Source organism: Megalops cyprinoides, chromosome 15, assembly GCF_013368585.1.
Source record: "Megalops cyprinoides isolate fMegCyp1 chromosome 15, fMegCyp1.pri, whole genome shotgun sequence".
In the NCBI taxonomy this organism is placed as follows: domain Eukaryota; kingdom Metazoa; phylum Chordata; class Actinopteri; order Elopiformes; family Megalopidae; genus Megalops; species Megalops cyprinoides.
In genome coordinates this window covers 14198664-14225834 of record NC_050597.1, presented here as the reverse complement: position 1 = coordinate 14225834, position 27171 = coordinate 14198664, and the positions used below count along the sequence as shown (strand labels likewise).

The 27171-nt window shown below is 44.8% G+C and overlaps 1 protein-coding gene across 1 annotated transcript in view; it reads left to right on the top strand.

Annotated features, from left to right (window-relative positions):
- Window positions 1-27171, top strand: part of dst (dystonin) — a 168405-nt gene that overhangs the window by 118326 nt on the left and 22908 nt on the right. Inside the window, 25 exon segments of the mRNA XM_036546201.1 lie at window positions 317-516; window positions 729-1224; window positions 1822-3290; window positions 11609-11770; window positions 12079-12249; window positions 12548-12714; window positions 13185-13344; window positions 13589-13915; window positions 14080-14164; window positions 14319-14560; window positions 15346-15552; window positions 16152-16271; window positions 16390-16497; window positions 16789-17007; window positions 17374-17577; window positions 18873-19104; window positions 19283-19509; window positions 19700-19822; window positions 20179-20280; window positions 21643-21744; window positions 21956-22129; window positions 22519-22674; window positions 24102-24299; window positions 25219-25347; window positions 26907-27077. Of these exon segments, the coding sequence (XP_036402094.1) occupies window positions 317-516; window positions 729-1224; window positions 1822-3290; window positions 11609-11770; window positions 12079-12249; window positions 12548-12714; window positions 13185-13344; window positions 13589-13915; window positions 14080-14164; window positions 14319-14560; window positions 15346-15552; window positions 16152-16271; window positions 16390-16497; window positions 16789-17007; window positions 17374-17577; window positions 18873-19104; window positions 19283-19509; window positions 19700-19822; window positions 20179-20280; window positions 21643-21744; window positions 21956-22129; window positions 22519-22674; window positions 24102-24299; window positions 25219-25347; window positions 26907-27077 (5951 nt within the window).

The following is a 27171-nucleotide window of genomic DNA, read 5'->3' as shown; positions in this document are numbered from 1 at the left end:
GTGCTGTTATGACACAATAATTTGGGAACTCAGCCAGTTTGATTCATAATTTGTCCATTGTATCCTTGAACAATGTACAAAACCTGTAAATATCATATCTGTATAAATTGATGGTGACAATGTGTATGCACTGTACGTCCTCCCAGAAAATAAATGATAATACATAATATTCAATCTCCCCAACAAAAATATCACTAGAATACACCTCTGTTGTAGTTTCTGGCATAGTCACATCCCCATAAAGCCTGCAATTCAGTCGTCCCCACGTGTTTGCAAAGAATCTGTCTGGATTGATGCTTTATATGCGCCTGTGCAGATGAGGCCTGGAAAGCTGTGTGCGACTCCGGGGAGGAGAGGAGGCGACGGCTGGAAGAATCGTCCCACCACCTGGCGCAGTTCCAGACAGCTGAGGCCCAGCTCTGCCAGTGGCTCTCAGAGAAGGAGCTGATGATGGGCGTGCTGGGACCGCTGTCGGTGGACCCCAACATGCTCAAAGCACAGAAGCAGCAAGTCCAGGTATGGTCCTATTGCACTGAAGCTCCACAGTCCTTATAGCTGTGCTGTCCTTACACCAGCCTGGGGTTCACTGCATGGAAAAAGAACAGGGTTGCTTTGATTAAAAAAAAAAAACTTTCCAAGTAAGGAGGCCTTATCAGCATCACCATAATGTGAATGCATCTGGACAGTATCCCTGAGGTAACTGTCTGTCTGTTATATCCTCTGATTAGATCCTGCTGAATGAATTTGACAGCCGGAAGCCGCAGTACGAGCAGATGAATGAGGCTGGCCGGGCCATCTTGAGTGCGCCCAGTGAGAAGGACCCTTCCTGCGGGGGGGTGAGGGAACAGCTGGCCTCTGTGACCCAGAAGTGGCAGGGCCTGACAGGCCAGCTGGGCCAGCGATCAGAGCGCATCGATCAGGCTTTGGGAAAGACCATGCAGTTCCAGGGCCTGCTTAAGAGCCTCACCGACAGCGCGGCCAACCTGGAGGCTCGCCTGCAAGGTCAGCAGGCGCTCAGCACCCAGCCCGATGCCGTGAAGAAGCAGCTTGAAGCGGCTAACGACATCTCAGCTCAACTGCGTGAGGAGAGGAAGAGGCTGAGGGAGGCGGAGTCACTCTGCTCTGAGCTTTCGGCCCTCGTTGGCGAGGAGTACCTGAGGGCTGACCTGGCTCGGCAGCTGGAAAGTGTCACAAAGCCATTCAAGCTGCTGGAGGAGAAAGCAGGTTCGTTTCCTCACCCTAATCGCCTTCCCCGTACGGCAATCAGTCACCCTCTCTGGGTTCCGGGTTGGGTTACACTTTAATTAGCTGCAAGTGCTGATTTCAGGGCCACTTTGTAACCTGCTGGGCTGAAAAAAAAAGTTCTTTGCGGTTACGGCTGTGCCCGTATCGTGATTGAATTCCCCTGAAGGATGAGGTCTTGTTTGTTGACCTTATTTAATGTCAGAGCTAGTTACTCTTCAGATTGTATCCAAGGGTTTCATATATTAATCTTCATTAGTTAACTGTGCATTTGTTGAATAACTGTTGTTCTCAGGATTAGATGAGGTCAGCATAATTCCTTGTAGAGCAAATCATCGATGACTCCAGCTATCATATGTAATAAAGATAGATGAGTCTAAATGAGGATGTGGATGCCTAATTATGGAGCTTAATTGAGGCCTACAGAAGTTCAGATATGCAACGACAATCAGATTATATATAATGTGAACAAGGATGCAGGTGAATTTGTCTACCCTTGTGTTCAGCAATATGGAGCACTTTATATGGTGAATGAAGCTTTTTGTCCTTGGTCTTAAAAGCGTATTCTGTGTCACCTAGGCAAGCGGATAGAGCAGCTGAACTCGGCATTTGCCAGCTCGCAGCAGTTCCATCAGATGTCCAAAGACTTCCAGGGGTGGCTGGAGGGGAAGAGGCAGGAGGGGTCACGGCCTCAGCCCATCTCCACTAGGACAGAAGCCCTTCAGCGGAGCATCGAGGAGCAGGAGGCCTTCCAGAGGGCGCTGAGTGAGCAGGAGACTCCCTACCACACCATCGTCAGGGAGGGTGAGGCCCTGCTGCAGACCACTGAGGATGCTGAGAAGGTGGCACTGCAGGGCCAGCTCTCCTCCCTCAGGTCCAACTGGGAGGAGGTGAAGAAGGGTGCGTCGGACCGAATGGAGCAGCTCCAGGGGGGATTGCAGAGGGCCCAGAGGTATGAGGAGCAGGCCAAAAGGCTGGGTGATTGGGTCGAGGAGTGCCAGGCCAAGGTGTGTGGGGTGAAGCTCAGCGTGGACCCGGCGCAGGTGGAGAGCTCCTTTTCCCAGGTGAAAGCCATCCAGAAGGACGCGGACAAGCACCGGGGACAGGTGGACCTGCTGAACAGCGCTGCTGACAGCGTGCTGGAGGTGGCCACAGTTGAGCGCGAGGCCATCAAGGAAGAGACGGCTGCCATCAGCCAGAAGGTGGACAGCGTGATGGAGCAGCTACAGCAGAAAAAAGAGTCTTTGGAGACAATTATGCAGAGGATGAAGGACTTCAACGAAAACCTCAAAGATGTGAAGGGCCAAATTGATGGGGCCAGGAAGCAGCTGGAGACTCATGAGTCTCTGGGCGTCCAAGCCTATAGTAGCAAGAACCTGACTAACATGAAAGCCCAGCAGAGGAGTCTAGCAGGCTTGCAGGCGCAGGTGGATCAGGTCAAGAGCCTTGCTCAGGGGCTGGTGGTGGATGTACCTGAAGCCGAAGGGGTGACCGACCTGCTACTCCAGACTGACAGCTTGGAGAAGGACTACGGCTCCGTCCACTCTGAGATGGAGGAGAAGTGCTCAGCCCTGGAGGGCAAGCTGCAGGGCATCGGGCTGTTCCAGGACAGCATCCGTGAGATGTTTGCCCGCTTTGCTGACCTGGACGACGAGTTGGACAGCATGGCGCCAGTGGCTCGGGACCAGGACACGTTGCGGTCGCAGCAGACTGACATCAGGAGCTTTGTGGGCAAACTCCAGGAACTTATGGACAACACGGCAGACGCCAGCAACCGCTGCAAGAAAATGCTGGAGACTGAGGCCTCGCCTGACCTCTCAGGACTCCGGAGGGACCTGGAGGCACTGACTAAGCAGTGTGGCAAGCTGATGGACAGGGCCAAGGCCAGGGACGACCAGGTGGAGAGCACCCTCACCCGCGTGGACGAGCTCTACAAGAATCTTCACGAGTTCACTGACAAATTGAGAGGGGCTGAGAAGAGGGAGGAGTCCCAAGGTCCTGTTGGCATGGAGACTGAAGTCATCAACCAGCAGCTGGAAGCCTTTAAGGTAGGATGTTTTTTTGTGTTTCTTTTGATATCTTCAGATTTTCAAACAGATGTATAGCTTGTAATGTATCCCTTAATCTGTGGTGTTGGCGGCATTCACTGTGCTTTTGTCAATCAACAGTATTGTTTGAAAAAGTAGTGCTTGACTGTGGTAATATAATTTGTTACGGAAGCATTATTATAACACCACATTTATGATCATAGTTAACTCTGAAAAGCATTCTGTTTCTATCTATGATGACGGGAACCTTGAGACAAGACAGTATCTCACAAGATCATGAATGCTCTTAATGGCAGGAGAACCGTGATCTCAGTCAGTGTGTTTCTACGAACCATATCTGAATGAGTAACATGAATTTCCGCACTGAGGAATTCCTGTTAATCCTCCCCTTGGATACACAGTCCTTGGGAGTGCAGTAATAATTGGGTGAAAAGTTACATAAAGTGGGGCTTATCTATTGAGGCATGTACAGTGTATTTGTATTATTTGCTTGGCAGACACCCTTTTCCAGGCACAAATTCATAGCATACAAGCTCGCCCTTTATAGTGTACAAGCTCCGTAGATATTTACTAAGCTCGCTAGATATGTACTAATTCAATTTAGGTTCAGTGCCTTCTTCAAGGTGAAAGTAGCAGTGCCACACTGGGGAATGGAGCCTACCTCAAAGACCTGTATCCAAATGCTGGGGATAGTAATCGAGTTATAACCTATAGCTACATTAATCTGGTAAATTTCCCATTCCCATTCCCAGACCAAGCATAATAAAGTCTCCACCCCCTCCGTGTCATTGTCCTGGTATAGGACGGCAATTCTGGGTCGCACCCTGTGGTCCAGGTTTATTTGCAGGGGGGCAGGGGGAGGTTGCCATTCTTTTCAGACACGTGCGTGTCAGTCCTCTGGGGACTAGCCCCGTCCAATGAGTCGGCGAGCATCTGGCGGTAACAATGGAGTCCCCGACCGTGAGCCATTGTTGCATGTGACAGCCCAGGAGCCAGCTGGGAGCCAGCGGGGTGTCTTATGTTAAGCAGCCCCGGCTGACTCTCGGTCTTTCGCCCCATTAAAGCAAGCCAGCGTGGGCGCACACCCCCCCCATTTGTCTGCAGTCAGCCATTAAAAGGTGCTTTGTTTCGACACTTGGCCTACCAGCTAATTTGCTGATTTCTGAGCATCTGCTCCTGTTATCTGTTCACCCTGTCCCAACCCCACCCTCCCACCCACCTCCTATGATTTGGCGCAGACTTGGTCGAGGTGTGTCAGATGTGCTGGTTTCTATTATAAGCTGAGCGTTTGATTTAAGGTATGCGAGCGCTGTGGCTTACCTGCTTCTTTCTAGACCATTCTTCTCTCAGAAGAGTGAGTTTTATTACTTTTATCCAGCTGACAAGCTACAGGGTGCTTTAAGGCTCTCTGGAACAGCTTGGGGTATTTTGTTGGTTGTGCTTCCCGTATTTCACATGGCTCCTCAAAACATCAAACGCAGTGGATTGCACACATGCTTTCGCTGACCTGCCCAAGTGTAAGCAAGGGGCTTACAAAGAAAAGCCAACACCTACAAGCCCCTCCTCCTCAGTTGTCGTTGAAATCATTGGATCATTGGCATTAAAGTAATCTCCTTGGTAAAGAGACAGATCGTGTTACAAATGAGTTTTCTTCTAGGGCCTTTGTCCTGGCAGTTGTGTGTCTCATCACACATCGTGGTAAATGATTAAGTGTTTCCTTTGGAATCAAACTCTTGAAGCGGTCACACCATAATCATAGTAATATCTTCTCTATGGTGCTACAGTATCTTCAGCTCTTGCTTTGGATGTGAAATATGACTAAATTTGTGCATTTAATTTCCCTTCATTGCTTGCGTCTACATTCTGCTTTTTTCTGGCCAAATAAAACTAGCTGAACTCTACCCTTTGAACAAAATTGTTTCTTTTCATTCAGGACTAATGATGTTTTATGCATGGTTCATGTCATGCTGTATTCATCCTACAAGAAACAATAAACAAAACTACATGTTTTATGTAACTGAATGAGGATAAATGAGTGACTGATTTCAATCAATGAAAACAAAACAATGTCTGTTTGAAGTTCCATATCTAAAATTACTGGATAAAATTATGTTGTTTCCAGATCAGTGCTAGATAATCCAGGGCTATCCACTTGTGAGGCAAACTGTTCAAACTCCTGGACATAAAAGAGGTTTAAAACCCTGCAGATGCCTAGGGAGATCATAGAAGCTTAACTTATTTTTAGATTTTGAATATTAAAATGTGTATTTATGAAATCAAAGCATTATAATAGAACAGTTTATGGATTTCTTATGTAATGGATATGAAGGTTACTACAATGGGTATAACATTTGAAGAATAAATAAATAGATTTCGGTTAGATTTGTTTCTGGATAAATAGAGGGAATTGTGCCTCTCAACATGTAACATAATCTATAGATCTCACAACAGAGGCTTATGCTATTAAGGGCCATTAAGTGTTTTTAAAAGGTATAGTTTGGAATGTCATGACACAGTTGAATTGCGCTTTATTTATACAAAGGCCCTGAAAAGGTCAGTGTAGTTCCTGGAATTTAAATGTGTAACTGTGCTGTCAGCTAAGAGGGATTGATGGGTCATGGGTCTATAGCTGAAGCCGTCAGCTGCAAACATGCTTAGTAGAGCTCATGTTCCCTAGGCCATTGTCTCCTTCCTGGTAACTTCACACAGAGTTCTCTTCAACACTTAAGGGGCAATTTCAGAACCTGCTCGCTGTTGGTTAACATGAATGTCATGAATGTCATGATGAGTTTTTGCTGGGGAGTACACAGAGAAATAGTGTTAGTACTCTCAACAGTATTTAGTGAAGTGATTCAGATGATACATGTAGAAACAAGAGGAACAATTCAGACCTTCTTTTCTCTCTCTTTAGTCTGTCTGGACCCCATATCCTTTCTCTCTGTGCCTCCTCCATTTCTGTTCTGTTTATTAACAGGACTCCAGAATCCAGCATTCATAATTTAATTTTCTGGTTTGGTTCGCCAGCATTGCATGCATTTGAAAAAAAGAATGCAGCAGTGGACCTGTTTGACAGAGTATCCTTTTTAGGCTATGGCAGTTCTGATGTTATTGAAAGCACATATTTCTTCTTACTAATTTTGATAGTTTTTGTAGTTTTGTACTTTGCATTTGGATGGTTGGTTGATTTACGCCTGTATGTGAAACGTGTGTGGAATTTTATGGAAAGGGAGGGGGGGGGGGGGGTGTCGTGCTCTCCAGATCAGACGTTACATCAGTGTCTCCCATGAACCAGAAAGATTTCTGCCACCTGAATCATAGTTATTTCTTACACTGTAGGTGATGAGGGGAAAAAGTGCTATTGTGCAGACACTGGAAAAAAAAAAGAGCTTACTCATCACCCCGGCAACGTCCGAGTCTCCCGGTGGTAACCTGAAACCCCTGCATCCCAGAACACTGCTGCTGGCGCACATTGTTGTGTCATAATGGAGCTGACTTTCCACAGGGATCATGTTGCCTGATTTCATTTAAAAAAAAAATGAATCTTAAAACTCTTTTGCCAGCTGACCCTATACAATGACAGGCTCCTCCAATGCACAGTTGAGTTGGCCTTTTACATTTTTCTGATTGAAACTTTTGTCCACCCCTCGATTACTCTTTGCTGATCTCAATGACCCCCATTGTTTGGGCAGGGTGAGGTGTAGTTCTGTCTTTGTCAGGCTGGTCTGCAGGGCACAAAGAAAGACTGGCCTCCCTCTCTTTGTTTGCTCAAAGACTCACATAGAAAGCAGTAATATTTCTATATAAAGAATGGTATTTAATGTTATGGATCTTAAAACGCCTCATGTAATTCTGTGAAGGATTAAGATACGCTCTTTTTGCATTTTTATTTGTATTGTATTGTGGATAAATGCGATTAAACTATCGTTACACTGGATAGAGCGTAGCAGTGAACAGCCAGAATGCTTTTCCACGGACCAAGGAAAACACAAGATTAGACCGTATGTGTTTCTAACATAAGAACAGTTTGTTCGTTAGACACATATTAAAAATGATTCAGACATGTGTTTAGCAAGAATAATAATCCAAGATCGACTTGAACAATAGTATTTCAAACAATGAAGACAGAGGACTGAAACTGTCTCCCTCTCAAGGAAGGAGAGACAAAAACCCTGCCTCTTTCAATTCACTGCCTGGATTATGTCAAAAAGTCTGTGGGATTCAGCCTCTGAATATCCTCTTGCTAAATCCCCCAGATCTCTTTAACCGCTTGTTTGTCTCTGTCAGCTTTCTCTGTCTCTCTTTACGAGCTTGGAGGGGCTGCCTTCTCTGCAGACGTCTGGACGGCCCAGGACTGCGCTCCGTTATCTTGCTACCGCGGACGGCTGCCGAAACAAAAATAAATACCTCCGATTCTCTCCCCCTCGCCCTCCCTCTCTCGTCTGGCTGCTCACTTCGTAAAAAAAAAAAAAAAAAAAAAAAAAAGAGGGCTTCGTTTACTTGGCAGTCCTCCTGGTGTTAAATTACCTGAGACCAGTGCCACCCTCAGCATTCCCAAGTAATTAACAGAATATACATGCAGTCCTCAGCAACCGGCTTACAAACACAACAGCGGGAGACAGGGAAAGGGAGGAACAGAAGAGGGATCTATTTCTGCCCTGGCTTGATGTCACCAGAGCAAAGCTGCTTGCTGCCTTCGGTGAGCTTTTGAAGAAGGAAAAAAAAGAAAGGAAAGAAGCCAGTGTTAATTCCACCCTCTCCGCTGCCTCCAGTGGAAGAAGACTGATGGTACTGGGTGAAAAGATGACTAAGAAGTTAAGTCATGTGGGCCGTTGAGACAGAAGGAGAGCATTAAAAGGGTCAAGCGTCTACCAATCAACATGTGCTGGAGAGCCCCGCAGCACGAATGGAGTTGTGGCAGATGTTGCCTGAATAATGAAAAGGGGCGGGGCTTTCAGCCTGCAGCCGGGAGAGTGTCTGTCATTGCTGGAGAACCAAGCGAGAGCACGAGAGGCTTTCTGTGTGTGCAGGAGGGCTGGCGGTGTGTGCAGATCGCCCTTTGTGTTTTTTGTTTTTGTTTTTTTTTTTTTGCAACTGGTGGATTTCTTCTGGGACAGGCCACTTTGCACTGAAAATATCTTTCAGCCTCCTGACGTTCTTCAAGGCTTTTCTGGGAGACGCTATTTTTGAAACATGTATACGATGGATTGCACTTACAACTGGAGGCGAAAGCAACAATGCTGGAAGTTTTGACAATGGGAAGGGAAGAGACACACAGGGATTTCTATGGGGATAGGTAATACGGTGGAATGACTGGTTCTCCAGGGCCGCAGTGGGTTACTGAAAGGAAAGGGGATTCACTGATTGTGTTGGTATCTTTGGCTTGTGCCAAGGAAACAAAAGCTTCTATGTTGTTTTTCTCTCGGTCTCTCTACTTTTTTTACCCGAATAATTGTTTTCTATTTTCTTCTCATAGTAAGTGCACACACTCACTGTAAATAATTGTCTTTTCTTGGTGAAAAGAACATTAAAACTATTTATTTTCGTTTTTATTGTATTGCCATGACAATTTATGTTGTCATAAATATAGAGCATTTAAAGATATAGGTATATAATATTGTATTTCTACCATGTGATTTTCTTTTTTGTAGTGTTTTATTTTTGCACTGAAAACAACGTATTTACCTCAGAGATAAATATATATTTTTACATTGTAAAATTTGTTGTACTTTTTAGTTAGTCTTTTTTACTGTCAGTCTGTGAAGTTTTTTGGCTGTTATGGGGAAACCTCTAAGCCGACCAGACTGCCTGCGTCAGAACCCATCCTGTGTGGGTAAAGGCGAGGAGGAGGACCTGAACATTGAGGATTGCTATGTGCCCCAGAGATCCATCTACGACACTGTTCGGCTGAACGAGCAAATCGACTCCGGTTCAAAGGGCAGTCTGGCATCGCGCCACTTTGCGGGCACGCTGCCCTATAGCCACCGCACTCTAGACTTGAGTAGCCTCTGCGGGAATGGTGTTCTGGCTTCCTCCAGTGCCTTTGAGCTACGTAGCCGTGAGGCATCTCGTTTGGATGAGCGTGTGGTCTTTGATGGGCTCAAGCTTAATGGCGACGTCATCCGGGCCTCGGGCACGGTGCTGCCAAAGGCCCGCTTGCAAGGGGAGAGGAAGGAGCACCATCACCCCCACCACAGGCGATCTTGGCGCACTTTCGCCCCCGCCAGCCTAGGTGAATACGCCAGCCGGAGCGGGACAATCGGTGCAGACGGGATTGAGGGGTACCGCTTGGGGCGAGGAGGTAGGGGTCGGAGTGCGACCAACTCCCTCACCTCCGAGGAAGACTCAGGCCTGTGCAGCCCCACGCCGGCTCCGCAGAAGCCCGGGACAGGCACCAGGAGCTTCTCCTCTTCTGAGGGCATGCACGTCTCAGGCGAAATCAACGCCGGACGCTCCCTCAGCTCGGGGCATGAGGAGTTCCCTTTCACACCTGCCAAGGACGCCAAGCCTGTGGCATTGTACTACAATGATATACCAGAACACGGGATGCCACAGGAAAATGATACCTGTGTGATAGACTGCAGTGCAATTGAGTGGACAAAAGCCAATGGGGAATATCAGGGAGTGTCAGAGAGGGTACCGGTAGGGCTGTCAAATGGGATGCAGTACAAGGGCTGCAAGTTACATTCTCACACGTGTTCAGACTATAATGAAATGCCCACTGCAGAGCTCTTGGAAGACCTCGACCCTCATGACGAATGTGAGCTGGTCAGTGTTGTTGTAACACAACCAGAATCGCATCCGGATGTTGGAACACAGTTGCCTGAACACAGTGGGGCGGTTAGCCACACAATGCCATGTGACTTGGAGCATGGAGCCTCTGAATGCAGCTTAGCAGACTTGGAGGACTTCCTGTGGTCTGTGGAAAGGGAAGTCTGTTTAGCCAATGGGCCTATAGTGGATGAAGAGATGGAACGCTTGCTAACTGAGATAACCGCCTGTGCTGAAATGGACTTAAGTCTCTCCACCCCACAGGTACCCTGTATAGTCTCTGCTTGTAAACAAGGGTATTGTTCATTGTTTCTGGGCAGTCACAGCATCTGCTGGTCCTTTTTGTGCACTTCTAAGGCACTTAATCAAATAACTGCAATCAATAAAGTCACCTCAGGTGGTTTCCTGGTGTTGCCCAGCAGTTTCTTGGAAGGTAACTCAGTCAGCATCTGATTTACACCTGGAAGAGCAGATGTCATGATGTCACTCTCCTCAGTTAATGTTTCAAGTTTTGTGCTGAGGCCCAGTGAGAACCAGCAGACCCTGCAGCACTCCAGAAACATAACAGACAAACCAGCTGTCCTGTCAGAGGTCACATCGCATGGGCCAAGTAAACACTTAGCCTGATAAAACCACAGTGCTTTTGATTATAGTGTCCTTGGGAAGCTGTCTCAATAGCTGTCCTTTTGTGTCACATTAAGAGATGGTGGTGTAGTGATCTGTCAGGGAGCTTTCTGTAGTCCCCAACAGCTGTGTTTCTGTTGATTCCTGAAGTTGCCTTCTTGGGTGTCATGGCAAACTTTTGATTGAATGCTTTTTGAGATTTTTTAGAGTCTTATGCCAGTCCCTCGCCCCCTTCACACACTTAAACAGTGTGTTTAGATAGCCCTTTATCTGTGAAATCATGCCTCAGGAATTTGCTTAAACATGCATATAATATCATGGATTTATGTGATTTGTGGAGCTGTGGATGGCATGCAAGGAATTGCATAGAAGCTTGTTGTTTTCTGTTTTCTTTTTTTTTCTTATTATGGAAAACTTGTTTATTTCTAACTTGCCTTTACGGAACAGTAGTTAATTTTATCTCTCTTAAGTGTTTTGGAGCACTTTTAAGTATCTGCAGATAACAACAAAAATCAAATTTCGCTTTAGCACTCTTTAGAACAAAGGGATGGTGTGGTGTATGAAGAATAATAACAGCAGGACATTTTACATTTAGAATATTTGGAATAACCTTTACACTTCAATGACTTTTATTTATTAGCTGGGCAGATAAAGACATAATAAGATTAAATTCCCAAAAATCCTCTGTCTGAAAGTGAGGAAAGCATCTTAAAAGCAACTTCCTGTTTTCCTGTTTGGGTTACAATTTTGTCTTTGAAACCTAATGGACTGTTGAAGTCTGAATGTAATTTAACCACTAACAAAATGAGAGAAAACAAACAGGGTACTTCCTGTTCCATCAACAACAGTAGTTTAGTTGTTTTTGAGAGATTTCATCTGTCATGTACTGCTAAGTGTCACGCTTCATTTGTTGTCATTGATCATAGGTTTTCCAAAAAGAAGAAATCGAACCACTCCAGGCCAAGCTGCAAGACCTTAACTGGCTGGGCCAGGGTCTTATTCAGAGTGCTGCCAAAAACACCAGCACTCAGGATTTGGAACATGACCTGGAGGATGTCAACGCAAGATGGAACACGCTCAACAAAAAGGTTCGCTCCTCATTTTGCTATTTGCACTGTTCCTACAGACATAATACACGTTGTTTTTTTTCTAAATGGTTCATGTAAGGCAAAGGCTAATGAGGTTTTTGGACCATGTGCTGTGATAATAGTTTGACATTTCAAACACTGACATGTGTAGTGCTATTTTCATTGTAAGTGTCAAGATCTGGCAGCCTTAACTTCTCATCCTAGTGGTAATGGTGTATGTCTTTGTGCCAGTGATAAATTATGTCATATGTTATGTCATGTTTCTCCAGCATATTTTACATAAATAAACATCTAAAATGCGTCCTCAGATTGCAGAGCGATCAGCCCAACTTCACGAAGCCCTGCTGCATTGTGGAAGGTTCCAGGACGCTCTGGAGTCTCTACTCAGCTGGCTGAGGGACACAGAAGAGTTGGTGGCCAATCAGAAGCCCCCGTCTGCCGAATTCAAGGTTGTCAAGGCTCAGATTCAGGAGCAGAAAGTAAGTCACTTCAGAAGCATGCCCTTCAGAAAGCACAATGGAGGTTGTTATTGGTGAATTTATGACAACGTGGCTTAAAATATCAGATCAAACTGTTCTACACTGATCTTACAGTTCCTCAGTTTTATCAGTTTGAGATGGCCTTGCTGTAATCAGTATTGTATTCATTGGAAATGATGGGGGCGTACACATAAGGCAATTTGATTTGCATGTTGTCTGCAAATGATACGTCTGCTTTTATGGGCAATGCCTAACTTGGATGTGTCTCATATTTATTAATCCTGTTTGTGTGTGACAGCTTCTGCAGAGGCTGCTGGATGATCGGAAGCCCACGGTGGAGCTGATCAAAAAGGAGGGGGCCAAGATGTCTGAACTGGCAGAACCAGCAGACAGGGAGAAGATAGTGAAGGAGATTGATGGTCTGGGACAGAGATGGGATGCCCTGCTGAAGAGGGCTGAAACCAGGTCTGTCTGACTGTCAGTGATAATGCTGGATTTGTGCACCATTTATTGTGGTGGTTCCATGTTTTATTTTATGTAAACTACTGGCACTTTCGTTCTCTGCCATGCATGCTACTATGCTAATTTATAGCATCTAAAACATTGCAATATGAATACTTGATGTATCATTATTTTACTTTTGTCATTTGTTCAGTGTATTAGTTGGGAAATAGGTTATATTAGTAATTACCGGTGTTCAGTATATGTATTAGTCTTCGAACTAATGTGGGATCAATTTCCGATGGCTTCCATGTTTAATAGTCAGAATTGGTGATGAGCAGAGATCTTGGGAATACATATGTTCTGTTGAGATCTTGAAATCTAAGGTGAGGGAGGACTGTACAGAGATCTCCCTGTTGGCATCCTGAATCCCACTCAGACGCATAATGCTTTCGTTGGTCGGCTGACTTTTGTGTTTCCTGGTGTGGCTGCAGACATAAACAGTTGGAAAGCACTCTTGGGGTTGCACAGCAGTTCCACGAGACCCTGGAGCCCCTGTCCGAGTGGCTCACCGCCACTGAAAAACGTCTGGCCAATTCCGAACCCATCGGCACCCAGACCAAGAAACTGGAGGAGCAGATCTCCCAGCATAAGGTAACACCTTGAAACCACAGTTTCATCACAGACACGGCCGTTTTATTTTTGTTCCCGTCATTGTCATTTATTTGATGTATCACATTTATTCAGTTATATTTATCTTTTAGTTATCCTTGTTGTTGTGTCATTATGATTTTGCTCTTTGGTTTTACGTTCACGTTTTGCCATGTTTTTTTTTTTTGTTCCTGTGGTGTTTGTTTGTGTTTGTTATTTCTGTTTTGGCCTTGCTCCCCGCAATAAGTCCTTAGAGGAGGAGGTCAGAGCTCACAGTAAAAACCTGCACCAAGCCATCAGTCTGGGCCAGGTGCTCAGATCCATAAGCTCAATGGACGATAAGGAGCTGGTCCAGACTAAGCTGGATGCTGCTCAGACAAACTACATGGAGCTGCATGAGAGGAGCAGGAGGAGGGCGGAGATGCTGCAGCAGGCCCTCTCCAACGCCCAGCTCTTTGGGGAGGATGAGGTGGCCCTCATGAATTGGCTGAGCGAGGTACACGACAGGCTGAGCGAGGTGTCTGTGCAGGACTACAAAGTGGACGTGCTCGAAAAGCAGAACGCCGAACAGCTGGTACTGGGCTTATCCTCCTCACGCTTTACACACAAATATGTTTGTTTCTTCTTTCTAGTTTTTTCACTGTCTTTGTCCGTTGCTCATGTTTTTTGCTGTGGGTTTACCGTGGTGTGTTTATATGGTCTGGTTGCATTCCTGCTGAGTGTCTGTCTCTCTTGTAGGCTCTTCATGAGGACATTGAGCAAAGGAAGCAGAACATTGATCAGGCCATCTCCAATGGGATGGAGCTTCTTAAGCAAACAACAGGTGAGTCCGCATCGGGGGGAAGGCAGTGCTTTGATAAGTGTACTCAAAGAGCACCTGTGTTACAAGATTCCCAGTGCTACAGCATGAAACACTGACTCAGAAATGCATCAAAAGACTGAAGGATAAACTGTAATTTTGCTGTATGTCACTGCAGGTGATGAGGTGGTGGTCATCCAAGGAAAGCTTGATGGAATCAAGACCAGATACGCTGAGATCAACTCGATGAGCAGCAAAGTGTCCAAAACCCTGGAGCAGGCCTTGTCTCTGGCTGCCAGGCTCCAGCACACCCATGAGGGCCTAAGCTGCTGGCTGGAAGGGGTGGAGGCTGAACTGGAAGCCTTCCAAGCTCAGGCACCAGTGGGAGAGCAGCTCATCCAAGCACAGGACAGGCAGAAAGTATGCACCACCAGACTTCTGTTACGATCTATTGATTTGTTTATCGAGGGCCAGTCATGGAGCATTAGACAGTACAGTGAAGAATGCAAATAGCAAATGGACAAGTGCAATACAGCCCGCGGCGTACACTCAACTAAACAGCAACACCGGGCTCACTCTGCTTTTGGGAAAAGCCACCACAGTAGCTAGTTTGTGAACAGTCTACAACAAGTTGTCCAAGAATTGTAATATACAGTTTTTCTGCTTGAGTAGTACTGGAGTGTATAGTAAACCGTTTGGGGGGGTGTTTGATGATCTCAGCAATACAGTCACAGTGACTTCTATGACTCATTTGCAGTTAAGGAGGTCATAAAATTTGTGTGTTAGCACTTAATCTTTTCAGAGCAAACTGCTTGATGCAATAACATGACAGACAGTGACAAAACTTTTAATAGTACACTTGTCTTGGCTAATCCAATACAGGCCTAGAAGTGGCAACATCACCCAGTGTTTGTAAAAATCCAAAATGTTACAAATTATACTGATGAAAGTATTTTCTCATTTGTGTACAAGTATCAATACCACTTTATGGATTTGATAGTACTTAATTTCAGTGTAATTGTTATTGTGTAATGAGCCACCTGCTCTGAGTCAACTTCAGATTAAGCTTAATTTAACATTACAATGGTGCCACACCTTCAGTGTGCGATTACCCTGTAAAGTAAAGAACAATCTGAACAGTTATGAAGAGCAGCAAAGACCAATGCGCTGATTGATTGGATGACGTGACGCTGTCCTGGGTCCAGGAGCTGCTTCAGGAGGTGCGGGAGCACAAGGCCCAGTTGGACAGCCTCAACGAGGTGAGCAGCAGTCTGCTGGAGCTGGTGCCCTGGCGTGCGCGGGAGGGCCTGGACAAGCTGGTGAGCGAGGACAACGAGCGCTACAAGCTGGCCAGTGACACCATCGCCCAGCATGTGGACGAGATCGACGCCGCCATACTGAAATCGCAGCAGGTATCCGCACAGCAGGCGGGGCGGGCGGGGTGCTGGCGGCAGAGCGATAAACAAATAAACAGGGGCACAAAAGGCCCGCAACCCCTCTGCCGAGCACAATAAAGGGGCACCTCTGACCGGAATGCAAATCACTGTTCTGGGTGATTGGTGCTTTTATGGTGTAAATCCCATCTGCATTTGGGGGCAAGCCCTGCCTCATTCGAAGCCGACCATCTCGTGGGAGCTTTGCGCCACTGTTATTGTTGCGCGGCAGACACCAGGCATGGGTAACTGGCTTTGAGCTCATTTGCATGAGATTACTGGCTCATTAAAAAGCATACGTTGCGGCCTGTGTTGTTGTGGCTGCCTGGGCACAGAAAGATGAGGCCTCTTTATTTTCAACAAGAGAACAACACCGTGGCTAAGTCACAGCTGCAGCTCTCACAACCTGCACAGTAATTGTATAACCGGAATAGAATTCAGTCAGCTATTTTAGCACAGAATTGGTTTTGAGTTATTCTAGTATATCAAGATGTACAGTGGAAATAAAGATCTGTAAAGGACTGCGTGTTCCTCTGTTGAATGTCGCTACTGCTGACTGTTGTGCCCGGTGTGTCCAGTTTGAGCAGGCGGCCGATTCGGAGCTCAGCTGGCTGGGTGAGGCAGAAAGGAAGTTGGCGTCACTGGAAGAGATCCGGCTGGAGCCAGAGCAGACTGTGGCCCAGTTGCAGGCTCAGAAGGTAAGCCTGTGGTGTTTACTCTTGGAAACCTTCACATTCTCACTTTCACACACAAGTGAAGAAGTTCAGTGTTCAACTATGATAGTAACATCAATCCTCCTTCTCCTGTGCTTGCTAGGCCTTCTCTATGGATATCCTTAGACACAAGGATGCTGTAGATGACATTGTGAAAACCGGGGAAGCCATCATGAACAGCAAAGATGAAGAGGAAAAGCAAGCCTTGCAGGTAAATATTGTGATAAGTTCTGATAACATGCAACTTTTGAATGTAAAATAATTTTGGTGGTAACATAACTAAGCACCTTCTAGAGAACTTTCTAGTAAAAAACAAACTCTTAAGTCACTCCTCTCAGGGTCCAAAGCATAAATCTTGTCAGCTCGAATATGTTACAGGAAGCAAAGCAAGCATACACCCATGGCTTGGTTAGAGTAGGAAAAGTATGTTGCCTGTAGACCTTCTGGTGGAGTGAGATGACTGCTTGCGGTTTGGATAATTTTTGGTTTGTCACTTGATCAGGAGAAGATCCGGATCCTGCTGGAGAAGTACGGCACTGTGAGTCAGCTGAACTCGGAGCGCTGCCTTCAGCTGGAGCGGGCCCATTCGCTGGCCAGCCAGTTCTGGGAGACCTACGAGGAGCTGTGGCCCTGGCTCCAGGAGACCCGTGCTGGCTTCAGCCAGCTTCCCCAGCCGGCCATTGAGTATGAGACACTCAAACAACAGCAGGAGGAGCTGAGGGTGAGGGACTACCTCTACATGCCTGGGCATTGTCTTGTAGTGATCTAGGCTTTTGCTGTTTTCATCTTAGCATTATAATCCCATTGTTTAAAGTTTTGCATATTTTTCCGTGTTTACAGCCAGATTCTCACTGAAGCAGTACAGGATATTACTGAGAGATGGCCAATGTCCTCTTTAAAAATCAAACCTGCAGCCATTGCTCTTTTGTAATTGTAATTGAGTTATGCTTTGTTATCTAATTGGAGAATTTAGCTTGATCCATGCAATGGTTTCGAATGATTTTAAGAAAAAATGAGTGTTTGAAAAGAAAACTCAGGGAAATAAACCATTACTACGTACTCACCAGCCCTACCATTTCGTCCCCAGCAAATGCGGGAGCTGATCGCAGAGCACAAGCCTCACATCGACAAGATGAACAAGACGGGCCCGCAGCTCCTGGAGCTCAGTCCAGTGGAGGGGAAGTCCATCCTGGAGAAGTACACAGCTACTGATCAGCTGTACACCCAGCTGAAGGCCGACGTCAAACAGAGGGCTTCTGCCCTGGATGAGGCCATCTCCAAATCCACGCAGGTGAGGCCTCCAGCACCCCTTGCCTTTCACGCTCGCTGATTCGCTCAGCATCTTGCTTCACTCTGCTGACCGCATCAGTGGCGTAGCGTAATGTTAGCGCTTCCTTGCGCCAAGCTCATTTTTAATTCACTCATTTTCTCTCATGCCTAATTTAATCTCCTTTTTTCCCCTTTGTTTTCCTACCTTGTCTCTGATTGTCCTGTTGTGTCCTGGTTCTTTTTGTTTCGTCTAATGTGCCATGTTTACCAGGTCATTGAGGTGAGGCCCAGGGCTTGATGCAGCAGTAATCCTCTAGCCCAGTATTTCCCAAACCTCTCCTGGAGGACTCTATGTTTTAGATCTCTCCCTGCTCCAACACAGCTGATTAAATGATCAGTTTGTTATTAAGCAGCTTCAAGAGTTCATAACAAGTTGATCATTTGAATGAGCTGGCTCTAGCCAGCTTGATGTCAAGCATTTTACTAATTCTAAGCTTGCTTTGTTGTATATGGTTGCTGTGCCAGTTTTATAGATTTACAAATTAACTTTTTTGCAATCACTGGTGTTGTTAGTTTTCAAGTGACTATGGGATGATAAAAGCTTTGTAATAATGGATGTGCTGAGGATATAAACCATAAAGGGAGTATTTGGGAAATATTTGATAAGGGTATCACATAAAAGCATCTGCTAAATGAATGTAATGTAAAGTAGTTTGATAAAGTGCAAAACTAATGGCGCTGCTGGAATTTAATGGCTGTGAAAAAATCTGTTGACACACTTTCCTTATCAGAGACTGAAGTCTGTGATTTTACGCAGGAAATATTATTCACGCCTTTGAGAAATTTACAAAGCCATACAAAGTCAAGACAGAGCACAAATTATCATGTTATATTAATACCGTCATAAATTATGCCTGGGGGAATGACCTGACATTTTATATCTTACATTAGCCAAGAGGAGTGGGTTTGCTGTGGGATTCCCTTGTTTGTAAATGCATCCAGCAGTGGTTTTAACTCATTGATTCTTGCTGGAGTAAAAGTGTTGGTTTGGTGTTTCTTGTTGATTTGGTTTTCTTATGTGCAGAGGTGTGATGTGAATAGATTGCTAAATGCTCACTGAATTTTATTTTTTTGTCTCTGTTTGCAATGTTTGTATTTCCTTGTGATAAATTGGGAAATGTGTATGCAGATATAGTGTGTGATGCCTTTCTCTTGTGTCTTCAAAAGGAATGAGCCATGTTATTGTAAAACACATGATGTATGCGAAGGCAACTGTTGAGTTTCTTTCTCGTTCTCTTTGTTGTTGCTGGTGCACAGTTCCATGATAAGATCGACCCGATGCTGGAGTCCCTGGAGCGCATTGTGGAGCGCCTCCGGCAGCCTCCCTCCATCTCGGTGGAGGTGGAGAAGATCAGGGAGCAGATCTCGGAGAACAAGGCCGTCTCCATGGACCTGGAGAAGCTCCAGCCGGCATATGAGACGCTGAAGCAGCGGGGGCAGGAGATGATCGCACGCTCAGAGGGTGCTGACAAGGACATATCAGCCAAAGGTGGGGGAATGTTCCAGTTCCTGTCTCCTAAAGAAATGGCTACCTTCGACAGGGGCCCATTAACTGCATAGGTCCTGGAAGTTTAAAAGCAAGTTTCAATTGCTCAGTCCACAGCAGTTTCCCATGCTTTTTCTGAGGTGAGTGTTGAAAGATGGATGTTTGTTTTGTTTTCTTAAAGCCGTTCAAGACAAGCTGGATCAGATGGTGTTCATCTGGAACGACATCCAGGCTCTCCTGGAGGAGAGGGAGGCCAAGCTGCTGGACGTGATGGATTTGGCAGAGAAGTTCTGGTGTGACCACTGTGCCCTGATTGTCACCATCAAGGACACCCATGACCTTCTTAAAGAGCTGGAGGAGCCAGGAGTTGACCCCTCTGTGGTCAAGCAGCAGCAGGAGTCAGTGGAGGTCAGTGGACAAAGGTCCTGCAGTGAATGAGTCACCTGGCCTTTTTTCCACTTTGTCTAATCTATGAATACTGAACAAAACCAAGTGCTCCAATGCTGGATACATATAGTAGTGGGAAAAAAAGAAACTTCACTTTTGAATCTGGAAGTGTTGGCAGTATGATTTAATATGCCCGTTACTCCCTTGCCAGAATTTCAAAGAGGAGATTGATGGACTTCAGGAAGAGCTTGACGTGGTTCGGAACCTGGGGGCAGAGCTGTTGGCTGCCTGCGGAGAGCCTGACAAGCCCGTAATCAAGAAGAGCATTGATGAGGTAATGCTGGGGATGTCAAAATCTGTCAGCTGCAGGCCATGTCATGTGCATAAACATCATCAGTCAAGCCAAGTCAAACTAGTTAATGTTGATATTGGAGGAACACCAGACACATCAAGCACCTGTGCCTGTATCAAGATGTTTCTCTATCTGGTCTGTAAGATAATCGTGCCTTGGAATAGTAATCATCTATTATTTTTAGAAGGTCAAGTAAGAAATGGGCCCAATTGTAGCATTCACACATTTGAAATGTTATAGACCTGATACATGTTTGATGTGGTGTTATTATTGATACAGATATCTTAGAAACACAATGATTGTGCTCTCTTCCTCATGACCAATGTCTGTCCATCCAGGTGAACTTGGCCTGGGAGAATCTGAATAAGACCTGGAAGGAGAGAGTGGACAGGCTAGAAGAAGCCATGCAGGCTGCAGTGCAGTTCCAGGATAGCCTTCAGGTACCACACAGTCCCTGCCATTATCAGGAACACTTCACTGGAACAGTGTGTGCACTTACAAAGGGGATTTGTCACTTTCCTAATGGGACACATAAGTTTAGCAGAACAGTTTGCATCATTGGTATTGTTTAAGATAGGAATTGGGAAGGAAGCATGAATCCTTCATATTGATAAATAAAATTTGTAAAAAGACATTTTTTAAAGTTGTCTTCATTGTTGTGTCACAGGACACTCTTTCTCTCCTACATTGATGGTGCTACACAAGAGAGAAGAGTGCTTTTGGGAAGACTTATCCATTGTTCTTCTTCCAGGCAGATTGCCTCACCCTTAATTGCATATTCCAAACAGTCTGAGCTCCCCTTTGTTTTGCTTTTGAGTGCTGCAGTGTTTTTTGTTACGGCGGTGTCATTGATATTTGGTGAAAGAGCCATACTGTAGTTCTTTGTAGCTTGGTGATCAAAGGGACTTGAAGGGGCTCTGATTAATTAAACCATGGCAATACATATGACCCCCGATGAGTCCTCTTAGGGCAAGCTGTTCACACCTCAGGCGCAGCGCCACAGGGACAATGGACAGCGTTGCTTTCTGCCCTTTGAGTTTGGCAGAAAGCTGAGTCATTGGTGTACACTGAGGGTAATTCAGAGTCGTAATTAACTAAAATAAAGACATGCTCGGCTGTTTACTAATGACATATGGTATGGTGAAACTTTGCTAGTTATCCTAAGCAATTGGGGTGGTTCCTTTTAGACATATTTTTAATGTTCAGACTGTATAGTGTTTGTTTGCTGGCTGTTTTACAAAGACTTCTCCTGGTTTGCTTGAGTGTTTGTGAAGCCTTACAAGTACATATCATTGACAATGATTCTCATTTTTGGACAAACCGTGCATGTTTCAGCAAATTGTAGCAATGTACAGCAACTATATAGATTATTTTCAATCATGACTCTACATTTGTGAGCTTGTCTTCCTATCTAATGTTCAAAAGTTGAGTGAGTGTGTGAAAGGACCTCATAATTTGTGTGAGGCTAATATGTCCTGTCTTCACATCATTAACAAAGTGAGTTAAAAGCCTTTTGGAGAGGGACGTATTTGTGTTATTTTGCTCTTGACCCATGCAGTGTTTTACAGCCCCCGAAAAGGTTTAGTGAGCACAGCCTTAAATGGTATGTGCAGAATCTCGTGTTACAATGCTGTGTGTCAGCTGCCCGTTGTTGATGGTTTAGGTTCATCTTTGAGGACTGTTGGGGTTAAGCGCGACAAATGGAGGGGGAAACCACATCTTCTTTGTCACATATTTGTTCTGTTCTCGTGTTGTTCATTGTGTTCTCATGGTGACGATTGTCCATGCTCTTGTCCCCTCAGGGCATGTTTGACTGGGTGGATATTGTCGAGAACAAGCTGGATTCAATGTCACCCGTGGGCACAGACCTGGAGACAGTGAAACAGCAGATTGAAGAGCTCAAGGTATTGCATTTCTAAACCAGTGACAACAACTACTTCTACAGGCAAATACGACACAAGTTGCAGCCACTGAGCAGTGGTCATTTTGTCATGTTTATGCCTCTAAATCTGGATGAAAGATGTGTTTGTGTGGTTGTCCTCTTTATGGAAGGTATTTGTATGATCTGTTTTGCTATGAGTCTGACCTGTTAAATTGGAATCTATCCTATTTCAGGAGTTCAAGGGTGAGGTTTACCAACTCCAGATTGAGATGGAGCGACTCAACCACCAGGGGGGGCTGCTACTGAAGAAGGTGGTCAAGGAAGCAGACCGGAGCGCCATTCAGGAGCCCTTGGCTGAGCTCAAGATGCTGTGGGACAATCTAGACGAGAAGACCATCAACAGACAGGTCAGTCTGCACTCAAAGGTTCGAGTAGTAGTAGAGTAGAGTAGTAGAGTAATTCAAGAGTAGTAGAGTTCTGCACTGATATAAGGATCTATTATTTTACACATAGAGTAAACAAAGAGTTATCAATACATGGAATAATTTCCCAGGTCAAGTAGTTGACACAGAGACCCTTGCTGTGCTCAAGTCCAGACTTGATGCAGTTTTGGATTCTCTTTAATTGTAATGGCAAGCTTAGCTGGGCCGAATGGCCAGTTCTCATCATAATATGTTCTTATGTTCTTATTTTCTAAGACATGCTGAAACTGCTTTTATCAGTGCTAAAAAAACACTAAATGAGAAATGAGCATTTCGTGTTTCTTGATGGTGCTTTTGATGTGTGATTTGTATAGCATAAACTGGAGGGTGCTCTGCTGGCCCTGGGGCAGTTCCAGCATGCGCTGGATGAGCTGCTGGCCTGGCTGACCCACACCGAGGAGCTGCTGAACGAGCAGAGGAAGGCTGGAGGGGACCCCAAGGCCATTGAGATTGAGCTGGCCAAGCACCATGTATGTTCTGCCTCTTATTACGTTACATTACATTACATGCACATTACATTACATCTCCTCTCTCAGCTGCCTAAGTCTATCGAGTGTAAGCCTAAGGAAGGACTGGCTGTTTATGTGTAATTAGGGAGGGCAACAAGGCATTCCCATGATTTACTGACACTTTATTTCCACTGACATTCACATCATAGAAGTTCAATGAAATCTATTTATGCTATAGCCTTACAGTTATGCGCTATTATTAGGCAAGGCACTGTTATTTTGACTTAAGGGAGGTAGGATATCCCGAAGCCACAGTGCTATAATGCTTTCTCTGCTGGTTTTTAAGGATAGTAGTAATTGTGAAATGACAGCTTTTATACCTTTGACAATGATTTGCCAAGACTTTATGAAAAAATGCATAGTATTACAACCTTGTTAATGTAAAAGAGGACATATAATGTCAAAAGGATATGTGTTTGTGTGTGTGTGTGTGTAACTATTTTATGTATTTGAAAACATTGAACAGTCTGTTCCCAGATAATGATTCCTGAGTTATTTTGAAGAAGAAAATGCTTTAATGTTTGAGCGAAAGTCATAAAATGCAGGCCATTGTGCCAGAGAAATAAATAGTTATTACTGACCCATTAAGCTTTCTGTTTTTTTCATTGAATAAGGAATACATGGCTGTCTGGAACATTCCCATGAGTGCCAGCTCCTGTGATTAGCCAAGATCAACAATTCAGACTGAGATCAGAACATCTCACCTTCTTGTTGTAACTGTTCCATCTTTAGAGTTAAGCACAGTCGGTTAAATAACACAGACACTAAGAGATAAAAGGCAGCTGTGGGAGATGAGGTCATTTCCTGGGAGAATTTTTGGAAATTAAATTCCCCCGCAATGCGTTAAAGGCCATTTGCAGTGGGACTCAGACAAGAGGGGTGCACAATCTTTTACTTTCTCCCAGCCATTCCAGTTCAAACCCTTAGTCAGGCCTTGTGAGGGTGTGAAAATCTCTTAAGAGGATTTCTTTCATTAGATATCCTTTGATTTGTTGTAAATCCCTGATTGGGATGAAGAAGACTGATCTGAACAGCTTGTCACCTTTGTAGAAAGTCCATCATGATGTTGCAACCAGGCACTATATGGCAAGCAGAGAGGTGTGTGTGTGTGTGTGTGTGTGTGTGTATTCAGATGAATCTGTACACATTTGGGTACAGAACTAGCTGGAACGCAGATTACTTACTTACTGTTTTAATGGGTACCATAACTACTGTAAGATGTCAAGAGGTGTAGCTATGCAAGGCTACAGATACATAGAAAGCAAAACATACCCGACACTGAATGTGTTCTCAATACAGTAAAGATGTGAAATAATATTTGAAACATCACTAAATCGTTGCGGGAATGTTGTATCTAACCTGCAGATTGTTTTTTTGCCCGTCTCCAGGTGCTCCAGAACGACGTGCTGGCCCACAAGAGCACGGTGGAGGCGGTCAACAAGGCCGGCAATGACCTGATGGAGTCCAGCGCCGGGGAGGAGGCCAGCAGCCTGCAGAGCAAGCTGGAGAGCCTCAACCAGCGCTGGGAGAACATCCTGGAGAAGACTAAACTGAGGAGGCAACATCTGGACAGTGCGCTGCTACAGGTGCGTCTTCCCTCCAATCCCCAGCTGTTGAATTCGGCCTGTTACCAGCGGGCAGTCGCGCTCTGGCAGCACAGAACTGTGATTAATGTTACTGCCCCCCAGGGGTACTGGTGTTTTGTCTTTTGAGAGCACAAAGGAGCACAGGCACAGAAAGCGGGGCACCTCCCCGAATCCCCATTGCTCATCATGTTCTTATTCATTATGTCGACATGAGGGGATTTGTTTTTCGGCTTCACAGTGATGTAAGGAATGAAAATGACCGGTGAATCATTTTTCTTTAGTCGGGGGCTTTTAAAGGCACTCTTATCAGAACTAAATTGGTCTTTATTACTTTAAGCTGTAGGGCCCAAAAAAGCAGGAATGTTCCACAAAAGCTTTTGGATGTGATACAAGATGTTTTCCCTCAGCTTGAAAAATGAATCGTAGTGATATGTATTTGGAATGTGTGAGAAAAATGTACATAGTATAATGGATGTAGTAAAACAGAACACAATCATTTTCTTTCTTAAAAGTTAGCATTCTGCAAATGAAAGAAAGCCCTAGTACTATTTCAAGTACATTTATAGAGACAAAGACAGTTTGTTTTAAATGTGAAAAGATTAATGTGTCATGCCTACAGTGACTAGGTCTAATAAAGAGAAAAGGATCAGAGACACTTGGCAAAACAAAAGCTTGTCTGAAATAATTGCATGGTAAATGGGTACATTGCTTGGACTGGTCCTAGACTGTTGTTTAGACTATAAAATTCTTTATCCCCGAGCTGCCATTTGCAGCGCCCTAAATGCTAAGGAGAGTCCGGGGAATTGATAGCTTGAGCATTCTTGGCTAAATGAGGCCTCTTTAACCCACAAATTCCACACATTGTCTCCCAGCACCCCATTGTTGTGATACAGGCTGTGTTGTCTCCATGGTGTTGTAGGCCCAGGGTTTCCATGGTGAAATCGAAGACATGCAACAGTGGCTGAAAGACACGGAACGTCAGCTGTTAGCATCAAAGGCTGTTGGAGGCTTACCAGAAACAGCCCGGGAGCAGCTTAACGCCCATCTGGTATGTATTTAAGAATATGAAAGCCCTATACAGATGGCTGGTTTGTGAGGGCTGGAGTGGGCCTTGGACTTGTGTTTTTCCTGTTGTTTGTTTTGCTTTTTTTCAGAAGTGTGATAATTAAATGCCATTGAAAAAACCTTCAATATCAAACTTCGTGATCATCTTGTTAAATATGTGAAGAGTAGTAAATTTTAAGTGGGCCCTTGCCTGCTTTGTCTCCCTGCTACCCCCATCCCCCCCAACTCAAACATAATGACCTCAGCCACACTTAATGCTCAAGTATCCCTTGACAGTACTGATTGTGGCACGTTACAGGAGGACAAGTATTAATGATTTAGAAATGATAAACTTATCAGGTGTTGCAGTGTGACATAATGCTTTTCATAGCTGGAGATGCTCACACACTCTCCCCCAGGGCAATTTGCACCCAGTATAAGATGGTATTAAATCATGTTTAATAACCACAGCAGTTGTGATAATGACCAAATGTGAAAGATAATTAAATATTTGATTAATCACACCAATGATTATTAATTATTGTTCTTAATTAATAACTGTCCAACGTTTCTGTGCGAAAGCATTTTCACAGTAATTATGGTTGCAAACAATAGGAACAAACAAAGCAATCAGTCATGAGAACCCATGGTATTGCATAAATATTGACACAGATTGGAATTTTTGAATCCCTGAGATGTGCCAATATTCATGACGTACCACTGCCTCAAGTACCATATTACTTTCATAAAATGGATTTATGTAACCATTTGATACTTAAAATTATGTAACTGTTCAATACTCAGGTTTAATTTTTTTAAAACCATGAGACATTTAACGATTTTGTTTTATTGTTCAGTGACCAGCATTCCTTCTCTTTAATTTCTTTTTAGTGTATTTCAGACTGTATTTGGATTATTTCAGTGTTTCTCAATCCTACTCCTGGAGCCCCCCTGTCCTGCATATCTTCTATCTATCCTTGCACCAAACATGCTCTTGCTTAAATCAGGTGTGCTCAGCTAATCAAAAGTGCCACTGATGAGTTTAGTCAGGTAGGTAGAGCAGGGAAAGATGGAAAACGTGCAGAGCAGGGGGGCCCCAGGAGCAAGATTGAGAATCAATGGATTATTTGAATTGATACAGTTTACACAATAAGGTTCAGGCATGTTCTGTGGCACAGTAATCATGAATATTGTCATAGCTGGAACCAGTCTGCAAGTAGGAATGGAATCGGTTTTAATAATGAATATTTGTTTCCTGATTTGTATTCCATTTATATTCACAGGAGTCATTTTAACAGCTGTTGCATGGAGAGGTACAGAAGTCCAGAATTACATTTGAAAAGTAGCTGTAGCAACAGTGGTAACAGTAGTAGTTCACCATGCAAATGTGGTGATACACTCTTACAATACCCATTCATCCAGTACTGAGAATGAATAGGGGTGTTTTGTTTGTATGGAAAATATTGGAGTCCAGAGCAGTTGAGTGGTTACAGTAGATGTAGCAGTGATTTACCATGCAAGCAGATGGGTATGACCATGTTCCTCCTTTCCTCCTCTCCACAGGAGCTGTGTAGCATGTTCCAGGTGAAAGAGGAGCTTTACCAGAGCCTGATGCAGCGGGGCCAGCAGCTGCTGGCCATTACCCCCGATGGCCAGGACACCAACACTGAGCAGGACCTCAAGAACCTGCAGGAGAAGTGGGACTCTGTGCAGGCAAAGGTGGCTGAGAGAAAGGTGAGTATTGCGGTCAGCCTTGACAGCTTGTTAACGGGAGAGCTCTCGGTGTAGCCAGAAACCGCACCAGAATGTGGTCTGCGCTTCAGATTTG